General features: G+C 46.1%; 1 protein-coding gene across 3 annotated transcripts in view; it reads right to left on the reverse strand.

The window, feature by feature from the left end:
* Positions 1–791: 791 nt before the first annotated feature.
* LOC310671520 (cyclic AMP-dependent transcription factor ATF-7) overlaps positions 792–21,893 on the reverse strand; it is a 108,773-nt gene continuing 87,671 nt past the window's right edge. For 2 of the 3 annotated variants that reach the window (XM_083427716.1, XM_083427715.1), the window contains exons 10-13: positions 21,168–21,365; positions 17,351–17,459; positions 12,092–12,975; positions 792–11,924 (exon numbers count right to left, since the gene is read on the reverse strand). In XM_083427716.1, the coding sequence (XP_083283842.1) occupies positions 12,758–12,975; positions 17,351–17,459; positions 21,168–21,365 (525 nt within the window). In that variant the 3' untranslated portion in view covers positions 792–11,924; positions 12,092–12,757. The remainder of the gene's footprint in view (positions 11,925–12,091; positions 12,976–17,350; positions 17,460–21,167; positions 21,366–21,893) is intronic. The other variant, XM_083427717.1, reaches the window with a different exon arrangement.

Consider the following 21,893-nt stretch of genomic DNA (forward strand, 5'->3'; position numbering starts at 1 on the left):
AATAGCACTCCCATCCTGTGTTCCTCAGCGGCAGATACTCAAGACATAGGCTGCATTTGACAGCGAGAGTTACTGGTTTTTAGCCAGAAGACAGCGAGAGTTTTGCTTTGTTTGGACAGGCCTTGAGCTGCCATCCTGGGGTGGCAGGGGAGGCAGATAAAGACATTCTTCTTCATCTTCCATTTCCATCTACAGTGGTACCTCGGGTCAAGTACTTAATTCGTTCCGGAGGTCCGTTATTAACCTGAAACTGTTCTTAACCTGAAGCACCACTTTAGCTAAAATGGCCTCCTGCTGCTGCTGCACCGCCGGAGCACGATTTCTGTTCTCATCCTGAAGCAAAGTTCTTAACCCAAGGTACTATTTCTGGGTTATCAGAGTCTGTAACCTGAAGCATATGTAACCCGAGGTACCACTGTATACTTGTAAATATTTCAGCCAACATCTACGCTCACTCTTAGGGGAGAGTCTGTGTCACTGAGTGGCAGTACAACTGCGCTGCATGCAGAAGGCACCATGTTCAACCCCTGACATATCCCGTGAGAGGGGACAGGGAGCAGGTGGTTGAAGAAATCCCCACCCCCAGCTCCAGACCCCGGAGAGCCACGGCCGGACAAAAGTGCAGCAGACAGGACGACCTGTGGGTGGCTGCTTCCGGCGTGACTCAAAGAGGAATAGAAAGACACACTTGAGAGAAAGGATCCGTTGAGAAAGCAGAATCCTGTCCCATCCTAGCCTTCGGAGGCAGAAGCACTTGATGATGCAGAGAGCGAGAGGGAATGCAAACAAGCTTGTCCACGTTAATATTTTAATGTTACATTTGCAGCATAAATAAAAAGGCACATTATATGTTTGGTAAGAACAGTGGCTGAAAGAACAAGTTGGTAAGTGCCGGGGTTGGTGGTTTCTTTCGTGTGTGTGTATTTTTTTTTTAATGTACGTAGTTTATTTGTTTTAAAAATAGCAGGATACAAAGATGAAACGCCACAGCTCACCCAGGCCTGTGGTAGCAAAAAACACAGGGCCACGGGAACCACGAGACAGGCAAAAAATGCTAGCTTGTGAGGACCTGCTCACAGGAGCACTTCGGTGAATTATTGGTTGGCTTACCGGTTAAGTAGATGCATCTTTCTGCCCCCCCCCTCCAGCAGCCCCCTGCCCAGTCACGTAGCTATCAAAAGGCAGAAGAGTCTAAGCGAAAGCCTCTGTTGAGAGAGGGAGGGGTTGGGAACCTCAGACCTGCATACATTTCAAGAAGTGACATGTCAACAATGTCATTGCATAAGGAACGGCAGCCATCGAGGAGAAAAGAGCTGATATATGCCTATATATTTCTATATATATATATTCATAGATACGTATTTCACTTTATGAGATACTAAACCCCCTTTTGTGGTTAAGCATTCAGGGATCTCTCTTCCCCACCCTCCTACCCTCAACTTATTGATCGTAAAAGCTCTCCATATAATATATCTATATTTGAAAACATAACAATTTTTTTTTTTTAATAAAGGAAATAACCGGGCAGATACTTGTGGAAAAGGAAGGCATCGCACGAACTCCTGCGTAGCTTGAAGTTTTGCAACAATGATGGAAGGCTTTGTGAACATGGAGAGGGATGGAAGAGCTGGGATGGGGATATTTGGGAAGTAGAGCCTCTTTTTGGAAACCAGGAGCATTCATACACTGTGCGTTACCAGTTTGGAAGATTTTAGGACCAAGATAAGGCTTGCAAGTATCTGGGGTGACTCTCATCCACAAAGGCAAGTTTGCTAAGATGCTTGTACATGGAGATCTCCGATAGCAACGTTTATTTCTCTCTGTCCCAGAAATGTGAAGAAAATGTGAATTTTTCTGAGAAGGAGGACACAGAAGAGGGAGACGAGAACAGATCAATGTGGTAAGGTGGGTTCTGCTGTAAGGTAGGCTTAAAATAAGGGAAGGGAGGAAAGAGACATGATTCCCCCCCCCCCCCTTCAGATGCTGGGAGTCAAGTGCTGGCTGGAGTCAAAATATGAGCACTAGCTTAGCTCAGGTCAAAATATGAGAAGCAAACAGACTTCCCTCAATGAGCCTGTGCACGACTGTTTTGTTCCTTACCTCCTTGCTATGCCACCCTGCAATGGGTTTCATTCCAGTATTTTTGAAGAAGCAAGTCTCTCTCCAAGGGAATCTAGCTCAGCTATGTCACCTGAACATACAGACTCCTTGTCTACTTCAAGTATTGCCAAGTTTTCCTGAGCCATTCTATTGCACTGCAATTTTCCTCACCAACGTGCTTGTTCAGCTGAAGCTGCTGTTCCAAAGATATTGGAAGGTCCATAGAAGCTTTTATTCCTAAGTGAGGACAGCCAGCATGATGCAACTGGCCTCCTCACCTAGGCTCCTCCTCCTCAAAACTCTGAGACGGTCCGGACTTCCCGGGACAGTTGTGCAATTTCTGCAACACCACTATCAAACACAGAGCTACTGAGAACAGGGCCTACGAGTCAGGAAAACCTGCTGCAACGAGCTTCTTCTCTCCATCTTAAGAGCCCGTTCTGACACTGACACCCACCCGCACCCGTTAGAATGATTTCCCGTCCCATTAGAATGATTTGTCAGAACGGGGGCTCTTACACCTTGCACAAATAGAATCTGTGATAAATCGTAAAATCAACCTCAAATCATGGACTCATTTCGAAAGGAAGTTGAGGCAACACATTCAGACAAACCCCTTTCTTATGCAGCCTTGGGAGCTATTTGAAAATGCTGTCCTGGTGGGTGAAATAAATGTGACATCATAAAACACTCTTTGGCTGTGCATGTATTTGCAAATATGTATAATATGCACGTACCGAGCTGGAAAATTAACCCAATATCAACAGACTGCAACATAAAAGGCATTCCATTTTGACATAATGCGCTAGGGATTACGCTTACTGCGCCTTCACCTGCTGCAACTTGTCTCCTTCAGAGCACAAACGATGCCTATGCTCTCCCAAGCATGCAGCAAGGACATATAACGTGAGCATGCTGTGAAAATCTGTCCCCCGGACGTCGCTTAGCAGGCCGTTAGCAAATTATGAACATTTAAGGGGGGGGGGAACGAAGGAAGGAGTGTTTGCTCGGCTCAACTTAGCCTTTGCTTTCAGCGTCTGGCTCTTAAGATTCAGAATAAAGCAAAATAACAGGTCCAATAAATACGTTCACACTGCTCCCCGTAGCCACTTGAAACGCAATGGGGTGGAGGTGGGTCCATATGCCACCACTGCTTCCCCAAAGGGCTCTGCACGTATTTCTGGCATTTTCCACTATGCCAATGCGTATTTCCCTATGGGAGTTGCAATGACATGATGAAAGCACCCTGCAACGTAAAGAAGACAAGGTCTTCCACACAAACAGCTCAACATGTGGCCCCACTTCCATGCTGTCGTGCTTCAAGATGCAACCACACTGCTTTGCATGCAGGAGGTCTCGGGTTCAACCCCCAACACCTCTGGGTAGGGCTGCCAGTGTCCCGACTGGAAATCCTGGACAGCCTCTGCCAATCAGTGTGGACAATACTAAGCTACAGGGACCAAAGGCCTGACTCAGCGTACAGCAGCTTCCCATGCAGTTTTGTACTTGTGAATTAGGCCAGAGGCTCAATGCGCAATCTGATGAACCAGCAAGATGTGACAGCTGCGCTAGAGCAGCGGCAAGAAACAAATCTTTAAAAACCAAAAAAAAAAAAACCAAAACCCACCGAGCTGCACATTCAAAGGTTGGTGTTGTCTGGCTTCTGCACTGCTGCTGAATGGAGGCCAAGTGGGACAAGCATTTTGCTGTAGAGCAGGGGAATTTTCTTTGGAAACAAATGCATGTAACAAGGAAGGAAGCGAATGTAGCCCTACTGTTTTGCAATCTGCACAGGTTATCTACATAGACCTGCATGCTTTGAAGACGCAGCCTGTTGAAATCAGGTGCAGAAATCCAATGCATTTTGGCTGTAAAACCCTTATTCAGGGTGAAAATATCTTTGTTCAATCCTTACATAAAGTAGGGGCTGGGTCCCTCAACTTAAGGCAAGCCAATCAAGCCTAGAAAAACAAGAAGCACTTTTATATAAGCACAGCATGAACGATGTGGCCTTCCTGAAATGTACCTGGGCTTCAATAGCTTATTCCCATAACCTGTTTGCAAATGTCAGCGTCATCTCTTCCCCAGTTGCTTCTGCCTACTGCTATTGCATCCTCCATTTTTTTCTTCCTGAACACACAAAGTTACTTTGCCTGCTTTTCGAACAGAGCTGGAAACAGGAGTTCTACCACTTGCTGAGTTCCAGTTCTATCCGACCAGAGGTCTTTCTTGCTTCCCACAGTGGCCAGACAGCATCTACCACTTTGTATCTGCAGCAACCCATTCACTCAGTCCTAAGTAGATTCCCAGAAGGACGGTCACGTCAAATCTGTTGCGACAAAAATGAAGCATCCTGCAGCCCCTTAAAGACTAGCAAATTCATAACAGCGTAAGCTTTCGTGGACTAGGGACCACATTTGTCTCTTTGAGGACTCTTTGTTGGTCTAGCCATATTGAAAACCTCCGCTTCTCTTTGGTCTACGCATTTCGTACAGAGGGGAAGGGTGGGTTGGGTATAGAAAAACTGGAAAATGCAAAAACGATTCCAGTGCACACTTTAAAAAACAAAACAGTGGCAGGAGCAGTATCATTCATAGTTTTAGTGGCAAAGTACTAGTGAATGCAACCTAGCTGGATCTGCAGTTTTTTTCTTCTAAAGCTTCATGTCAACTTACATGTCAATCAAAAGATAAAGCCTTGTGCTTTCTATCACTGCTGCTCCTCATCCAGCTTTCACTTTTATTAGGCCTCCATGCCTCCCCCCCTGCTAACGAACTTCCTGTTAACACGCAAAGAGCCCTGCTGGATCAGGCCAAGAGCCCTGTTCTCACGGTGGCCCACCAGATGCCTACAGAACTCCCAGCAACTGGAATTCAGAAAGGCATCATGCACCCGATAGTGGATGGAACATGGTAGGAGCAGGTGAGGAAGGAGAGGAACAGTAAGCCCATTCAATGAAGCCTGAGAAATGTGCTAGCAATATCGCAGCTCAGCCTCTGGGGGCAGCTATGGAGTTTCCCGACTATTCCTGGCATGTGGATTGTAAGGGTGGGGTGGAACCACAAGAGGGAAGAAGCACATGGGAAATAGCATTACCTACATTACGAAAAGGCAGAGTCGGGACTGGTTGGGCACCCTTAAATGGTGAAGAGAAGGAGGTTGCACTTGTTTTGTACTGGCCACCCCAGAAGGCTGAAGCAGCCGGGCGACTTTCTAGCCGCCTTAATGTTCTTTCCCATCTAAACTATGGAAAGCGCTGCCTGCGAATACCTGGATTCAATTTCTGCTCTTCTGAACATACATAAACACACCCTAGGCTCAGAAGGAACAGCATTCCAAGCCGTAATACATTATTTGGAAGATATAAGCCAGAAAAGCAGAGCCGTTCCCCCACCACTACCTCAATGAAATGCAGATCAAGCGCAAGGGCCAAAAATCACACACACCAGCCAAAACATTCCGTATCCTATCAAAAAGGAAACAATTTTGTGGAGAGGGCAGGCACGCCTGTAAATTAGCAAACTGGATATGGCACTAAGGAGGGCCTGGAGTTTCCTCCAATACACTTCACAGTCTGCAATGTGAGAGGGCAACTTTTCCCTTTTGAGGGAAGGGATTCCAGCAAGCTGCTCAGATGTGGGGAGTTGGTAAAACGGGATGGAGGTGTGATGGTGAGACAGAATGATTTATTGTTCGAATGGAACCAAAACCATCTGTGTGAATTAAGCTCTTTTCTTTTCTCTCTCTTCTTTTTTTAAAAGAGAGTTCTTTGGAGAAAGGGAAGGGAGCAAAGACACTGAGTTGGGAAAAGTACTTTTCACTGAGAGAGAGATGGACAGGGGGTGAAGGAACTCTAAAGAAAAGGAAGACAAAGCCCAAAACTGAGGTAAACGATTGTCTCCAGCTAGAGATTTGGAAAGGAATATCCAGAAGGGTGTCAAACCTCACCCAAAGGCTGTTCTGGGAAGGCAAGCAAGGAGAAATATCTCCAGCTGTGTGCATAGCAGACGAGAACCGAGAAAAGAAAGCATTGTATTTGCAGTTGCCAGCCATTTTTTAAAACCTGTGTTTAATAGCGAAATGTCTACAGATAAGGTCAAGCAAAGGGGCTGACCTCAAAGCTTGCTATGCACACTAGCAAATAAGGTTAATGATGGGGACTAACCCCTACCATGTTAAAGCTGTGGTTTTTCCCAGTAGTGATGTATGGAAGTGAGAGCTGGGCCATAAAGAAGGCTGATCGCTGAAGAATGGATGCTTTTGAATTATGGTGCTGGAGGAGACTCTTGAGAGTCCCATGGACTGGAAGAAGATCAAACCTCTCCATTCTGAAGGAAATCAGCCCTGAGTGCTCACTGGAAGGACAGATCGTGAAGCTGAGGCTCCAATACTTTGGCCATCTCATGAGAAGAGAAGACTCCCTGGAAAAGACCCTGATGTTGGGAAAGACAGGAGAAAGACAAGGAGAAGGGGACGGCAGAGGACGAGATGGTTGGACAGTGTTCTTGAAGCTACCAGCATGAGTTTGACCAAACTGTGGGAGGCAGGGGAAGACAGAGGTGCCTGGCGTTCTCTGGTCCATGGGGTCATGAAGAGTCGGACACGACTAAACAACAACAACAACAAAGCACCACAGGACAGGGGTATTGGGAGCGGGCAACTGAGTGAAGGAACGACTAAGTCTGGATTCTGAAATCTCTCTTCTGTTTTATATTATGCATCTGCAGAAATGGTAATTTCCCCAGTATGCATTAATTGCAAAAAACCAAAAAAACCAACAACCCTATATAGCAGGTTAGGCCCAGAGCCTAGTGACATAAAAGGCACTTCTTTCACCTTTCTATTGGCATGAGAGAACAGGTAAGACGAGGTTTCAGCATCAGGTAAGCAAGAAGCCAAAGCAGGTGGGTTTGGGGGTGGGCAGGGGACCCACTGATCAATGTCACAGGCAGGGTTGTACTAAGGCAGTTCCCCTATGGGAAGGCAGGTCCCAACTACCAGAAGAATTAGGAAAGCAGTGTTCCTGATTTAGAAACAATCGACAGCTCTTCCTACAGAGGAGAAAAATGCCCGTTATCTCTATCCTTTACTATGGAGGGCTGGCGGGGGTACAAAGTCACGTCTTTGGGTCAGACAAATTTCCTATAAATCCAACTCTGGCAAAGCATTATTTCTGTAAACTTCTTCACACTGAACATCTGCCGGGGGGGGGGTTGAGAAGAGCAAGGCTCACTTGAAGCACTTGATCTTCTATGCTGAGAAAAACATGTCTAGTGGGTGTGTGTGGCTGATTTAAAGCACTAGTCACAGAATGGTATATTAGCAGAGGGATGCGCACACATTAACTTTCCATCTTTTAAGACAGGAAGGTGCTCTAAGCATGATTCTTTAAGAAGCAGCTGGAGATATCAACGATTACTGGAGCCATCTATAGGGTGGTTGTTGTTTTTTTACTAACACTGTAGTATTTTAAAAGGAAATGTTGAGTAAGTCTTGGGCATGCTGAAAGGCAGGGGCAGGGTCTCTCTGTATGTTGGGACCATCAGTCCCTGTTATCATGTTCGATGCTACGGGATGAAAAGATTTGGAGTCCAGATAACTCTATGATAATGCCAGAAAATAATTCGGTAGAAAATCAGGTTGCTTGAACCAGGCTATGTAAATCAGCTGTTGGTTTCCAACATATAATGCACAGCCAATACAGCTCTCATTACTACCACATTTTCCCTATGCTAGAGACGTTGGTGCACTTATTTCATGGAACATCTACTGAGCTCAAAGGAATTACTTTTTGGAGTATACCACCCTGGAGTAAACATTATCTGCTAACCTCTTGGTCTGGTAACCAAGGGTGCCTTTGCCACCTGATCCTTGCCAGATTGTCTAAGTTGTAGGAATGAACTTGGCACAAGCTACGCTAATTAGCAGCCGGGGCTAGAAGGGAAAGTATGGCACAGGAGTTCTCCTCTAGGTGTGGAGAATGTCTCTGATACAAGGTCTCTCTGCTCTGGCAAAACCCTTGGACTGGGATGTACCTTTACAATCCTCCTTCAGAATTCAACACGGCCACACACACACACACCTGTACCTGTGTGGGTACTCCTTCCCCTTGGTGTTAGATCTCACACTGCCATGTGGTGCTCTCTCTCTCTATGTGTGAAAACACTGTTACAGTGTTTGCAGAGCAAGTTCTGTACGCCTTCAGTATTCTTCCTTCCCGGCAGAGTGACAACCGGTTGGCAGAGGCCCATGCAATAGGCCCTGCCTTCAAAATCAATTCACCCCCACATTCCCCAGAAGCACACGAACAGGAAAGAGGCAGCCACCTTGCGACAGGTGCATGGGAAAGGGAGAAGCCCTTTTTTAAAAGTAAATAATAAAACTGACAGAACCCCTTTCTTAGCTCAGGAAATTCGAATTCTGTCTTATCTATGCGTTAAGCTATTAAATAACTGCATCAACGGAGCTAATTAATTAATTAAGCTAATTAAGCTGAGGCTCCAATACTTTGGCCACCTCATGAGAAGACTCGACTCCCTGGAAAAGACCCTGAAGTTGGGAAAGATTGAGGGCACAAGGAGAAGGGGACAGCAGAGGATGAGATGGTTGGACAGTGTTCTCGAAGCTACCAGCATGAGTTTGACCAAACTGCGGGAGGCAATGGAAGACAGGAGTGCCTGGCGTGCTCTGGTCCATGGGGTCACGAAGAGTCAGACACGACTAAACAACAACATCGAAGCTAGGCTGCTGGGATAATATACTTGATACATAAGTGCTATCGCAGGGAAACGGTTTGGGCCCATAACTTCTCCTTGCCTCGACATGCAGCTTGTGACCATTCCAAGTCCATTTAAGGCACTGCAATGCCATCTACAAAGCCTCCATTTCTCCCTGATGGCTGTTGTCTCTGAGCCTTTTCCTGCTCCTTATCGTGGCTCTCTTTACCTTATGATTCCGCGCACGTATGCGCACACTGCTAGACTGCCATAAGGAAACGTAGCCCGTAGGAAGAAGAAGAAGAGAAGAAGAGTTTGGATTTGATATCCTGCTTTATCACTACCCAAAGGAGTCTCAAAGCAGCTAACATTCTCCTTTCCCTTCCTCCCCCACAACAAACACTCTGTGAGGTGAGTGGGGCTGAGAGACTTCAGAGAAGTGTGACTAGCCCAAAGTCACCCAGCAGCTGCATGTGGAGGAGCAGAGACGCGAACCCGGTTCACCAGATTACGAGTCTACCGCTCTTAACCACTACACCACACTGGCTCTCTAGGAAGTAGGGTTGTGGCAGCCACTGGCAGCAGCAGGATGGGGCAGAGGCAAGGAATCCCCGAGAGGCAGGCAGCAAGGGGACAATCTCTTTCCCATGGCTCCACAGCTGCCAACTCCAGCCTTGAGTCCCCAGACGTTTTTGGAATACAGGCAACTCTCAATTTGTGCGTGTTCGATGCACGTGCAACTGCACATGCCATGTTTGGCACGGGAAGAGGGTGGAATGAGTTTATGCACATGATGACCTGGAACATAACCTCTGCATAAATGAGGGGGTGGGGTGCCTATACAGCTGCCAGCATCCCTGGCCACTGGCTGTACCGCTTGGGGATGATGGGATTTGTAGTCCAACAGCAACTGGAGACCCAAAGTTGGGGAAAGGCTGCTCTAGAGCCAGGCTTAAGGTGACTTCCTATTGAACACCCAATCAAAATCTGTTTAGCAGATTCTGATGAGGACGGAGGCCATAGTAAAAGGGGCACAGGGCGTGTGCTTTGTATGCAGGGATTCAATACCTAGCATTTCCAGCTAAAGGGATCTCAGGAAGCAGCGCTGAAGAAGGCCTCTTTTGAGGAGCCACCGAGCACCTGAGTCAACAGTACTCAGTCAGAAGGACTGGTGGTATGACTAACACTAGAATCAGCTTCAGATATCATCTGCCACAAGAGCACAGCGTCTGTTAATGAGAGATGTGGTACTAATTCATATTTTGGATTCAACTTTACCTCAATCCCCTTTCCCCTAGAAAGCAGGACCAGTCTGAAGACCTTACCTTCTTATCTTTTCTGGCGTGCATTCAACCAGGAAAAGGATTCTGGTTTTTTTTTTTTTAAATGAAAACACAGCATTGTTGGGCTTTGAAAGGGGCCAAAAGGAAAAAAAAAACACAACAAGTTGCAATCTGTCCTCTAGCCAGCAAGCTCCTTTCCTGTTCTATTATCCTTAGAGGATCCTGGCTGCTGCACCTGCTGTGTCTTGTTATCGGAGCTGTCACTAAGGAAACAGATACCCTGTTGGGACAAGTTATATTCAAAGTACTTGCCTCTATGCATGTTCAACATATCAAATAAGGGGGAAGGTGGGGGGGGGGGGAGGAGAGAAGACAAGTGACCGGATGTCTGAAATGCTTGCTAAAAGGAAGTCTGCAGACATTGAGAGTAAATTTCTTGCTGATTTTAAACAAAGGGGAAAGGAAAAGGAACCCAAGAGGAGAAAGGAAAAATAAAAGGTCACGGAATAATAGGCTAGAACCGAGATCGGGCTAAGGCGAGGAAATGGGTCAAAAAGCAATGACGTTGAGGCCCTGAGAAGCTAGGAAGACAAGGGAGATCACCTACTGTGGAAAATCTGCATAAGTCCTGTCATGTGCACACTGCGCAACTGATACCGATATTCTTGAATAGGCGAATGTATATTCTAATGGACAAATTTGCCAAAACTGGGGGTTTAAAAAAAGTCATTAATGATGAACCTTACACGGTTTGGCAGCATGGTGTACAAAGCCCATTAAAAAAAGAACAGAATGTTTTCAAATGAGGGTTGTTGTTTTTTTAAAAAAAAAACATATTTAAGGAAGATGAAACGGAGGAAATGTTGGCATTGATGGGCTTCTGTTCTAACAGCTGCAGCATAATTGTCACAGGCTTGCCTCCCGCTTGCTAGGGATGCAGGCTTGATATCAGTTAGCAAAAGCTCAAGGCCAACTTGAGGAAAAGACACACGCAACACACACAAACGCGCTTTGGCAACAAGCAAGAGGCAACAGGAAGAAAACAACTCCTTTTAAAATGCCAAGATTTTTCGTTTCCCGTAATATACCCTTGCGACACCAGTGCTCTAGAAGTCCTGCATTTGAAAAGGTTGGTTGGGAGAAGGCGCGGCGGGGGCATCATTACTCAAAGCATGGACAAGAAGAGAAAAAAAGAACAGAATGCTCCTCCCAGCCTCTTGCCCTTGAAAGAGACACTCCATGATTTAAGGCCACAGTCTTAGCAAGTTCACAGGGTTAAATAAAACAGGCGATCCTTTGAAATGTGCAGGGGTTAAAGGGGCTTTGAAACCTTTCAAATGTGTGACCTGTGGAGAGGCTTCCCACTTGTCCTTCAAAAGCAGGGCAACTCTTGACATCAGCTCAGCTTAGCTTTGCATGAGGCATCCGCTAGGCAGCAGGTGCCTAGTCAAGGTTGACAAACTCAGGGCGACCCCATCAGGGTGCATATTCTGCACACATACAGATCCTAATTGTTCTGATTTTATTCAGATTCTGCTAGGTGCAGGAGAGGTGAGGGAGTGCATAGAGTGTCAGAGCTCTGCCTTCTGTCCAGCGGAAGCACTGCTTATTCTTCCTAGCAACTGGAACACCAAGTACTTCCCATCGTACTTTTGACGGTTACCTCCACAGCCAAACCGGGCTAGGAACTGTACCAAATGAAAAGGTGTCCGATTAATGCACTCGTCTGATCAGACGCACAGCTACAGACTTTGCAGTCTGAGATGCGTGCGACAGGCTTTCCATTTCCACTGCGGCGACTACCAACAGCCCTCAACCGCAACAGCTACGAGCAGTGGCGTAGCGTGAGGGGTGCAGGGGGGGCCGGCCGCACCGGGCGCAACATCGGGGGGCGCGCTCGCACTCGCAGCTCTCTGCCCCTACCTGGCTCACGGGTTAGGGGGCGCAAATTACTTGCCACGCCCCGGGTGCTGACAACCCACGCTACGCCACTGGCTACGAGTGAGGTTGCTTGTTTGCTTCACAAAACAGCCGGGAATGGGGGAAATCAAACTTACAAGGTTATGGAGCTTACCACCTTCAGAGCCTTGAGCTGCAGTCCTGGTGTGAAAGTGCAGAATTGAAAGCCAGCTACAGCGGTGGTGATGGGTACACTGGAAATGTCAGAAAGCAGCGGGGGTGCTAATTTTTTCATAAAAACGGGCAGCACCAGCAAAATGCCACAGCCTCTCCCAAGAGCTGCTTCCCTTTGCTAAAAAGCGGCCAACTCGAGAAAAGCACCATAAGTAACCAAGCTAAGGGAGGCTTAGTGTTAGTGGAACTTATACCTGAACATTAACCATTTAAGACCACACCGAGCAAGGCTAAGTGTACTGTTGACTCCATATGATGGCCGATCGTCCCTAAGGGGTGGCGAAGCTGCTCATTTTGAGGCCATCCTTTAGAAACAGGATGGTCATCGCACTACTTTGGGCCAGGATGTGAATCGGGATATACTTAGTTAGAAGCTCCGTAGCTGCCCTTAACTCACTTTAAGAAAAAAACAAAAAACAAAAACAAAAATGTATCCACCCCATATCGATCGAGGGGCTTAGTTATGATCAGTCTCTCCAGCTGCAAGTTCTTATTGGTTAGTTCTATGTCGCACATTTTGCGACATCATCTGCCAGCAGACTGGGAGTAGGGAGCCATAATGACGTGTGACTGTATGGGCACGTTCAGTTCTGTCCTTTGGCTTGCCATCTGAGTGAGGACTGATGTGGCGACAGCTTCGGCTGCAGAGCGGACAGCCAGCCCGTTGGGAGAGGCCGTCACAGAACTGTGCTGGATGACAGGAGCCGGGGAGCCTGTGGGCTCAGAACTCTCCTTGGGGCTTTCTGCAGGAGAGAGAGAGAGAGAGAAGAGTTATGAAAAAGGCTGTCTCTTATCATGTGCTAAGCCAATAGGTCTGTAGATTACAACACGGCAGCCATTTTGTCCCTTCCCACCATATGCATTCCATCGTGTTCTTTTAGGTAGCTTTCCTTTTCCCAAATATACCCTGTGGGTGGAAAGCAGTAAGACCAGCTACTGACTCAGGAAATGCCACCACCACATTTTAGTGTAGCTGAAGTAATTTATCCAGGTTTCCACAGAATTTTCTAGAAAATTCAGGTGAGGGGACAGCACAATCCATACCACGTGTCACCTGTCACTGTGACAAATCCATCTTCTGGAGATTTTTCCAGAGGAACGCTGACATGGTTTGCCTCCCTCAGGACATACAAGGTAGAGATGGAGGAGGAATCTGCCCTACTAGGATTCCAAAACAGATCATCAAGGCGGATCATGACCCAGATAGGACTGGTGGCCCTCTTCGGAATCCACAATTGAGTGTATTCTGATACGAGGCAGCCTGGGGGTTATGCACTGTCTCTGCCCCACAATCAATGTGCTTTAAAATTTTTTTATAAAATAGGATATCCATTCGCCCACAGCCTGAACAGCATGCACTCAGGGCTTCTTGTGATGGAACATGGTGATATTCGGTCACTCTCAGGGGGAACTGCATACAAAACCCCATGGCTGCCCCCCATATAAACACTGCAGGGACTGAATACTTTATAAGCTTAAAGGGAGAATGGAAGTGGCATGCCAACTTTTTTGGTTTTTTTAAGTGTGCATTTCTGGGTGATTTTTGAAAGATCCTTCATTAAAAATTCACCTGTATTCAGAACGGGCTAAGTCCCCTATGAGAACCTGGATGGACCAGACTTTAATCAGTCCTTCAATCACTAGTACAAGGTATGACGAATTTCCAGCACTGTGCCTTCTGAACATTGCCTGCCACCTTATTTCAGCTGCAGCTAAACATGGCCACTTCACAGTTCCGGAAACTATTTCTCTATATCCGCCACAGGACTCTCTCCCAGTTTTTCAAGAAACAGCAAAAAAATTATCAGGGCATATACCGTATTTTTCGCTCTATAAGACGCACCAGACCACAAGATGCACCTAGTTTTGGGAGGAGGAAAACAAGGGGAAAAAAATTCTGAATCTCAGAAGCCAGAACAGCAAGAGGGATCGCTGTGCAGTGAAAGCAGCAATCCCTCTTGCTGTTCTGGCTTCTGGGATAGCTGCGCAGCCTGCATTCGCTCCATAAGACGCACACATATTTCCCCTTACTTTTTAGGAGGGAAAAAGTGAGTCTTATAGAGCAAAAAATACGGTATATGCGGCTAGAGGTTCAGCAGCATGATTTCAGCATTCATTATGATGATGAGAAGAAGAAGAAGAAGAAGAAGAAGAAGAAGAAGAAGAAGAAACAACCAAGCCTGTGTTGCTTTCTAGAGAGACACTCCAGCTTACTCAAAACAGAGCTCACTCTGCCAGGGCAAGACCCCCGGTTTCAAGCAGCAGACACCCCAGTAGCTTTGAACAGAGCTCTTCTCCGTTGACAGCAGCACACCTGCCAACTCAAGAGGGCTCTATTTCAAGTGGGATGTGGGAACCCTTCCAGCTTAAAGATCCAATATTCTATGTGAAGTCTTAGACCATGATGTGGAACATCATGGGGATTCAAGCTTGTTCCTTCTTTAGAGAGAAACTTTTCCTGGAACGAAACCTGAAAATGGAGCCGTGATCAGTGCCTTCACTCGGAACCCACTGTGAGTAGCACCATCTGTTCTTGGTATACATCCCAGAAAACAAGCTAGTACAAACACACTTATTGACTTGTGGTCAAGCTCAAAAGCAGGGGAAAACTGCCACGAGCTGCTACTTTTGTCCCCGGAGTGCACCTGTGTACCCAGAAACACAGGAGGAAAATCCAGCCTTACAATAGGTACATGACAGTGCTGTTTCAAACCAATATCCACATGCCATTCAGTATTATTTACTCAAATTTTAAATGAAGTATCCAGCATTTACTTTCATGTCCTATTGAACAACAATAACAAACCTTTAGCATAGTGTGCTGCAAATCCTGTGTTGTTTTGCCTTGTTGTCTCCTCGCAGTTTATGGTATTTTGGCATTCCCGCCCTAACATAAAAATTACTTGCAAGGTATCACAAATAATATAAGCCAACTGTGCATGAGGAAGCTGTAATTCTATCCATGCCCTCTGGCATTTTTGTTTAAGGAATTGCTTAGTCACAAATCTCAATAATAAAAAAAGACTGTGTGTCTGTGTGCATGTGCAAGAGAGATAATTTCAATTTTAATATGCAGATGCAAACTGAATTTCTATTCCTGCAGCATGCAGACAACAAAGACTAATGATACGAATGATAAATTCTAAATGATAACAGGCGTGGTGGTGGAAGAATCATGCTGCCTTCTTGCATTGTACACAAAGGAACAGCCTTGGGAGGCAGAAGAGGGAGTCAGTTTGGTTTCACTGCCACATTTCTCAAACGGTGAGTCATTGCAGTGAATCAAAATAAACAGCATATTGCCAAGAGCTCTGCAAGGCGCGAATGTGTGTTCACTGCAGGCAAGTGGCATTTCTCAATACTCACAGCAGCGATGCCTTCTGTAGCGCAAACAGTCTCTTCTCTCATGTATTATTGTTCCTTCCCTCCTACCCTCTTCCGCATCTCCAGCAGCCAAGCTAAGCTGTTTTGCCAAAACGGCGCTACAAATATTAGGGCAAGGAAGGATCCGGCCCAAAGTCCCTTCTGTCTCCAGCATCAAAGGGTTACACAGATCCCAGATCTTACTAACTGATCTGATGCAGGAGACTTCAAGAAACCAGGCTGTGGAAATGGGGTGGTCGAGTCAGGGGGGTAGATAAATAGGTCAGGGGTAAAGAAGCAGTTTAAATGAAAGGAACGGACAGTGGGCAGTAGCAGGAGGAGGAACACCTCCCCTGTATTTTCCTTTAGCCCACCTGCAGCCTGGGCTTTGCACACCCGACATCTTCAGCAGCTGCCCTATTCTTCTATCCCATCAGAGTTCTTTCCTTCCTGATAGCTTCCTCTTTATTTTTCCTGGTTCTTTAAAGTAAACTGTTGTGCTTTTTTGTAGTCTCAGAACAATTAAGGGGCCATTTAAAAAAAAAGTAATAACAATTTATTGATTTTTTTTAAAAAAGCATCTTTTTCCTGTTGTATGGCATGGGAAAAGAAGCCCCCCCCCCCCGACCCAAGCTCCCTTCTCTGTGTACGAGTGAACACACATACTACGGTCACAAAGGAATTGCCTTCACTTTCTTTCCAGAATAGCAGCTGTAATTGTCTGTTGTTCTAAATAAATTAAAATAGATAAAAACTGTATTATGTATCCCCATCAAACCCAGTGGGGTTTACTTCCGAGTGCACCTGGACTCAGGATTGGGAATCTGAGATAGCCTTGTGAAAACTGGAGCAAGGAAGTCTTCATTCCAGTTTAGCTAATCCAGGACACCTTTGTCTTTGTCTCCATCTGTTATTGCCTCTGACTCCATCTCCAGCATACAGATACCCAAGGGAATAGGGCCCTCAACTAAGAAAAAGGTTCCCTGTCCCTGGTTATAGCCCAGCCAGAGATTCAGTCAGAGATTTGGGGAGCTAATCGTTTGAGCAGCTAACATCTCCACCTTGAGATCCCTTTTCTAACCCTATGGCTCTCATCTTCCTGCCTGGCGGATTGATCTAGTTAGTTCTTATGAAACAGACCTTTAATCTACATTGGCTTCCTAGTGATGAACCTTTACAGTTGTACCTTGGTTCTGGAACACCTTGCAACTCAAACGTTTTGGCTTCCGAACGCTGCGAACCCAGAAGTGAGTGTTCCGGTTTGCGAATGTTTTTTGGAACCCGAATGTCTAATGTGGCTTCTGGTTGAGTGCAGGAAGCTCCTGCAGCCAATCAGAAGCCACACATTGGTTTTCGAATGTTTTCAGAAGTCGAATGGACTTTCAGAACGGATTCCGTTCAAAAAGCAAGGTACGACTGTATTTGTTTTGTTTCCTTTGCCCTGAGATTTGCCTTGGCTGCTGCTACCTCCTTGGATGTTTCTATAAGCAGGTGTAAATAAGTTGCACATGTGGCTCCTCCTGACATCACCTGGAACCCGAACGTCCGACGCACGTTCTGCGGCTTCCGATTGGCTGCAGGAGCTTATTGCAGCCAATCTGAAGTCACGCTTTGGTTTCTAAACGTTTTGGAAGTCGAACGGACTTCTGGAATGGATTCCGATCGAATTCCAAGGTAAGACTGTATGGAGATTGAAACATCTACACAGCCTACTCTCTTTGGCCCTGCAGGCATGTTCAGAGGCTCCCCACTTACCGAGATAACCTTGTGTTTTCTTCTGTAATGCAGTGACAGGGCAGTCTTTGTGAGCCAACAGAAGCTGTTTGAGTTGAGCAACTTCATTCCGTAATAATGTAACTTCATTCTGCAGGAAAGGAAACATTTATCTTCATTGCATGTGCTCTCATGTCCAGCCTTTCAAACGTTTGTCCTTAATTGTTCGGGATAGGCATTGTATAAAATGGGGGGTGTTGTGAGTCATCATGAATGAGTCTCTTGCTGGTTACCGGAGGCAGGAAATCAGGAAATGCTCCATTTTTGGCATTTAAATAACTGATCTGATCTTAGGGTTTTAACTCTGTGCTTAAGCAGCGCCTTTTGCCTCTGAATCTGGGAGCGACAATCAATTGGGGGGAATCCCTTGAACAACAGTGCATATTTAAACATAGTAAAATTGCAATATAAAATGCTCTAATTATTACAGAAATAGTTATCCACTTCAAGTCCATGGGATAGGGTGGGCTAAAATTCACACACATGCAGCTTGCTAGAATGTTTAAAGGCACACGTTTCCATCACTGAAATACAATGAAAGCCAAGCCTCCATGCAAGGAACTCAGCCAAAACTCTGTTCTGTCAAGAGGGCAGATTGCAGCTACTGACGAGCCACAGCACCAACTGGACAGGAATACTCTCAATACTTCCAACCTTTATTAATACAGTTGCATGGAATGTGGCAGCTATTCTTAGGTCCTAGTATGCAGAAGTGGCCTCTGCAGGGGTCACAGGTCATAGCTTGCATTTAAAACATCTGAGCAGAAGCTGCTTGCATTTGTAACCCTGCCACAGCAGTCTTTTTGCGGCACTCCAAAGATAACATTGAAGGTACTTATGAATGGGTGGGGAGATTCATTCAATGAAGACAGAGAGAACTCAGAGGAGTCCTTTTGGGTGAAAAGGAAGTCCTTGCTTCCGTTTTGCTTTCACAGGGAGACAGGATGTCCACCGCTGGATTAGGTCCCCTTCCCAGGGACTAGTCTGGCAAGGCTAAAACCTTCTTCCTGGAAGCTGGGAACTTTCCAAAAGACAGCGAAGCAATGTATATTGTGGGAAGAAAATCCCACAGAAGAACTGCAAACCAAGTGGCCCCTAACAACCTCCAGCAGCAAATCAAATTAGGACAAAATTCCATAACATATGGGATAAAACGTGAGAAACTGACCTTCCAAGGTTCAGTGTGGTGGGAAAAGTGAAAGCAAAAACACGCTGCATGCACTTAGGCAAGGATTTGAGTCACTGCTTACAAGAACAGAAGTCCACCAGGTAGGAGGACATTTGGTGATAAGATACAGTGGTGCCTCTTCGTCTAGTGGTTTTTTTGTCTTGCGAAGCAACCCCATTAGCGGATTAGCAGATTAGCGGCTATTAGCGGCTATTAAAGGCTAAAGGGATTAGCGGATTAGCTGCTAAAAGGCTATTAGCAGCTTAGTGCCTTAGAAAAAGGGGGTGGGGAGCGAAAAAAAATCGCAGGAACTCGCAAGACATTTTCGTCTTGCAAAGCAAGCCCATAGGAAATTTGTTTTGCGAAGCACCTCCAAAACGAAAAACCCTTTCGTTTAGCGGGTTTTCCGTCTTGCGAGGCATTCGTCTTGCGGGGCACCACTGTATTAAAAAGGAGAGCATCCCAGGGAGGGAACAAAACTCTCACACCTTTGCTGTAGTTGAGCCCTAAGGCTTAAGAACTCTGCACACAAAGGCTGCCTATGCTGATGTGCAGATGTCACAGAAAGGTATCCTCTCTCCCAGAAGGCTGAAAAGGGAGCTATTCCTTAACCAAGAGAGCTAAGGTGGCACTGTGGGTTAAACCACAAAGCCTAGGACTTGCCGATCAGAAGGTCGGCGGTTCAAATCCCATGACGGGGTGAGCTCCTGTTGCTCGGTCCCTGCTCCTGCTAACCTAGCAGTTCGAAAGCACGTCAAAGTGCAAGTAGATAAATAGGTACCGCTCCAGCGGGAAGGTAAACGGCGTTTCCATGTGCTGCTCTGGTTCGCCAGAAGAGGGTTAGTCATGCTGGCCACATGTCCCGAAAGTTGTACGCCAGCTCCCTTGGCCAATAAAGCGAGATGAGCGCCGCAACCCCAGAGTCGGCCATGACTGGACCTAATGGTCAGGGGTCCCTTTACCTTTACCTTTATTCAAAGATAATGCAAGGATAGAGTAGCTGATAAATAAAGCCTAAAGGAGAACAAGAATCATAGAATCAGAGTTGGAAGAGACCACAAGGGCCATCGAGTCCAATCCCCTGCCAAACAGGAAACACCATCAGAGCACTCCTGACATATGGTTGTCAAGCCTCTGCTTAAAGACCTCCAAAGAAGGAGACTCCACCACACTCCTTGGCAGCAAATTCCACTGTCGAACAGCTCCTACTGGTTGCATAAGGCGAATGTAAAGAATACGAAGGATAAGGTCTTGCATGTCAGAACTCAGGACCTTCAAAGATGCTGCAGCTAAGGGCTCAAACTTTCTATGGGGAAGTGCACCAACACCACATTCAGGCATGACCAACGAGAGATGAAATCCATTAACAGCAGTAAAGAACTTCTTGATCTGGGGTAAGAAGCAACCGTCTGTCCCCCTAGGCTTCCAATGATACTGAAAACTGCTAAATCTTTCCTTGTCTATGTATTTGGTCACATACAAGAATCCAAACCATCTTGAAGGAAAAATAAAATGTCATTTCCTAAATGTGTTGCACCATGCATTATTGTAGGTGCATATGGTGGAAGAGTTACAGTAGACGAGTAGAGATGATCCAGGGTTGCCATCTTTCAACTTTCAAGCAGTCAGGTTGAAAAGCTGTGGTTGAGGATAAAGAAGGGCAGTCCTGATATTACCAGTAACTGCCATGGATCAATACTGTAGAGGACAACTGGATCAGAAATCCTGTGCCTGCTTAAAGATAGTGATGATGTTTGCCTTGTATTCTGTGAGCCTCCCAACTGTCTCAGAGATCAAGAGAAGGCCAAGTAGTTTGCAAAGTTGCAGCTGTCAGCCCAGCTTCTCTCCTTCCCTACTAAGTCTGCTTCTGAAGCAGACCTGACTGTTTCTGTTAGTGGTATAAACTATCAATCTGGATGCTATCTGCTGAAACACCCTCCAGTATATGTATCCAGACTGATCTACAAATCTTCAATTTACCCAGTCTGTATGAGCATTCAAATCCCCCCAAGATAAGCATGACCATTATGGGGGAAAGCTGCCTCTGCCCCCCATTGAAGGCTGACTGCTTCCTTGAGATGCTACCTGCACAACCTGGAGTTGAAAGCTAAGCAGATTGCATTTTTGTGTGTGATTGAAATGTGGATACAGTGGTACCTCTGGTTACATACTTAATTCGTTCCGGAGGTCCGTTCTTAACCTGAAACTGTTCTTAACCTGAAGCACCACTTTAGCTAATGGGGCCTCCCACTGCTGCCGAGCCGTCACTGCACAATTTCTGTTTTCATCCTGAAGCAAAATTCTTAACTCGAGGTATTATTTCTGGGTTAGTGGAGTCTATAACCTGAAGTGTATGTAACCCGAGGTACAGTGGTACCTCAAGTTACAAACGCCTTAGGTTACAAACGCTTCAGGTTACAAACTCCGCTAACCTGGAAGAGTTACCTTGAGTTGAGAACTTTGCCCCAGGATAAGAATGGAAATCATGTGCTGGTGGCACAGTGACAGCAAGAGGCCCCATTAGTGAAAGCACGCCTCTAGTTAAGAAGAGTTTCAGGTTAAGAACGGACCTCCGGAACGAATTAAGTGTAATATTGAAAGATAAGTATTTAATATGTTCCAAGCACTTACACTTAGTTGGATGTTCTGTGTTGTGAGCTCCTCCGCCTTCTTCTCCAAGGATGACACCCAGAGCTTGCGCTTCTGGCGGCAGCGGGAGGCGGCAGCCCGGTTCCGTTCCAGGAAACGCTGCCTGCGCTCGTCTGGATCTTCGTCCATTGTGCGCCTCCGTCTGCCTCCTGTGCTAGGCGTGGGCTGAGCTGGGGAAACCTGGGGTTGAAGAATGAAAGAATTGCAGAAATTAACAAACAAGATTAATTGGGCAGTTTGTGCACTCGCAGGGCAGCCCATTAAACACTCAGCGGCCAATTAGTAACAACGCAGAACAATTTCCCCGATTCTTGATCTCATATCCTCACTAACTCTCACCAGGACATTTAGGCAAAATAGCAATGTAAGATTTGTGCAAGTGACTCAAATACTGATTGTGTTCAGGCTTTCTTTCTTTTAACCCAGTAGGGATTGTGCCATATGGAGTAATAATCCTCTAACCCTTTAACCTATTTGCTTTGCAGTTCTTGTTCTGTGGGACCAACAGGGACACTGAAAACCTTTTCCATTATTTCAAGAGAACAAAGAAAACTAGCTGCCAAGAGCAAAACAGATCTGCAGGTTCCCACCTTAGCTCAGGCCCACCAAATGGGCTTTATAATTATGCAGACCAGTTTACACTTTGCTACTACTCACTGTCAGTCAGGCAGCATATGGATAGTAAACTTCTGGAAGCCTGTCTAGCTG

Source organism: Podarcis tiliguerta (genome assembly GCF_965153285.1).
Source record: "Podarcis tiliguerta genome assembly, chromosome: 2".
Lineage (NCBI taxonomy): Eukaryota > Metazoa > Chordata > Lepidosauria > Squamata > Lacertidae > Podarcis > Podarcis tiliguerta.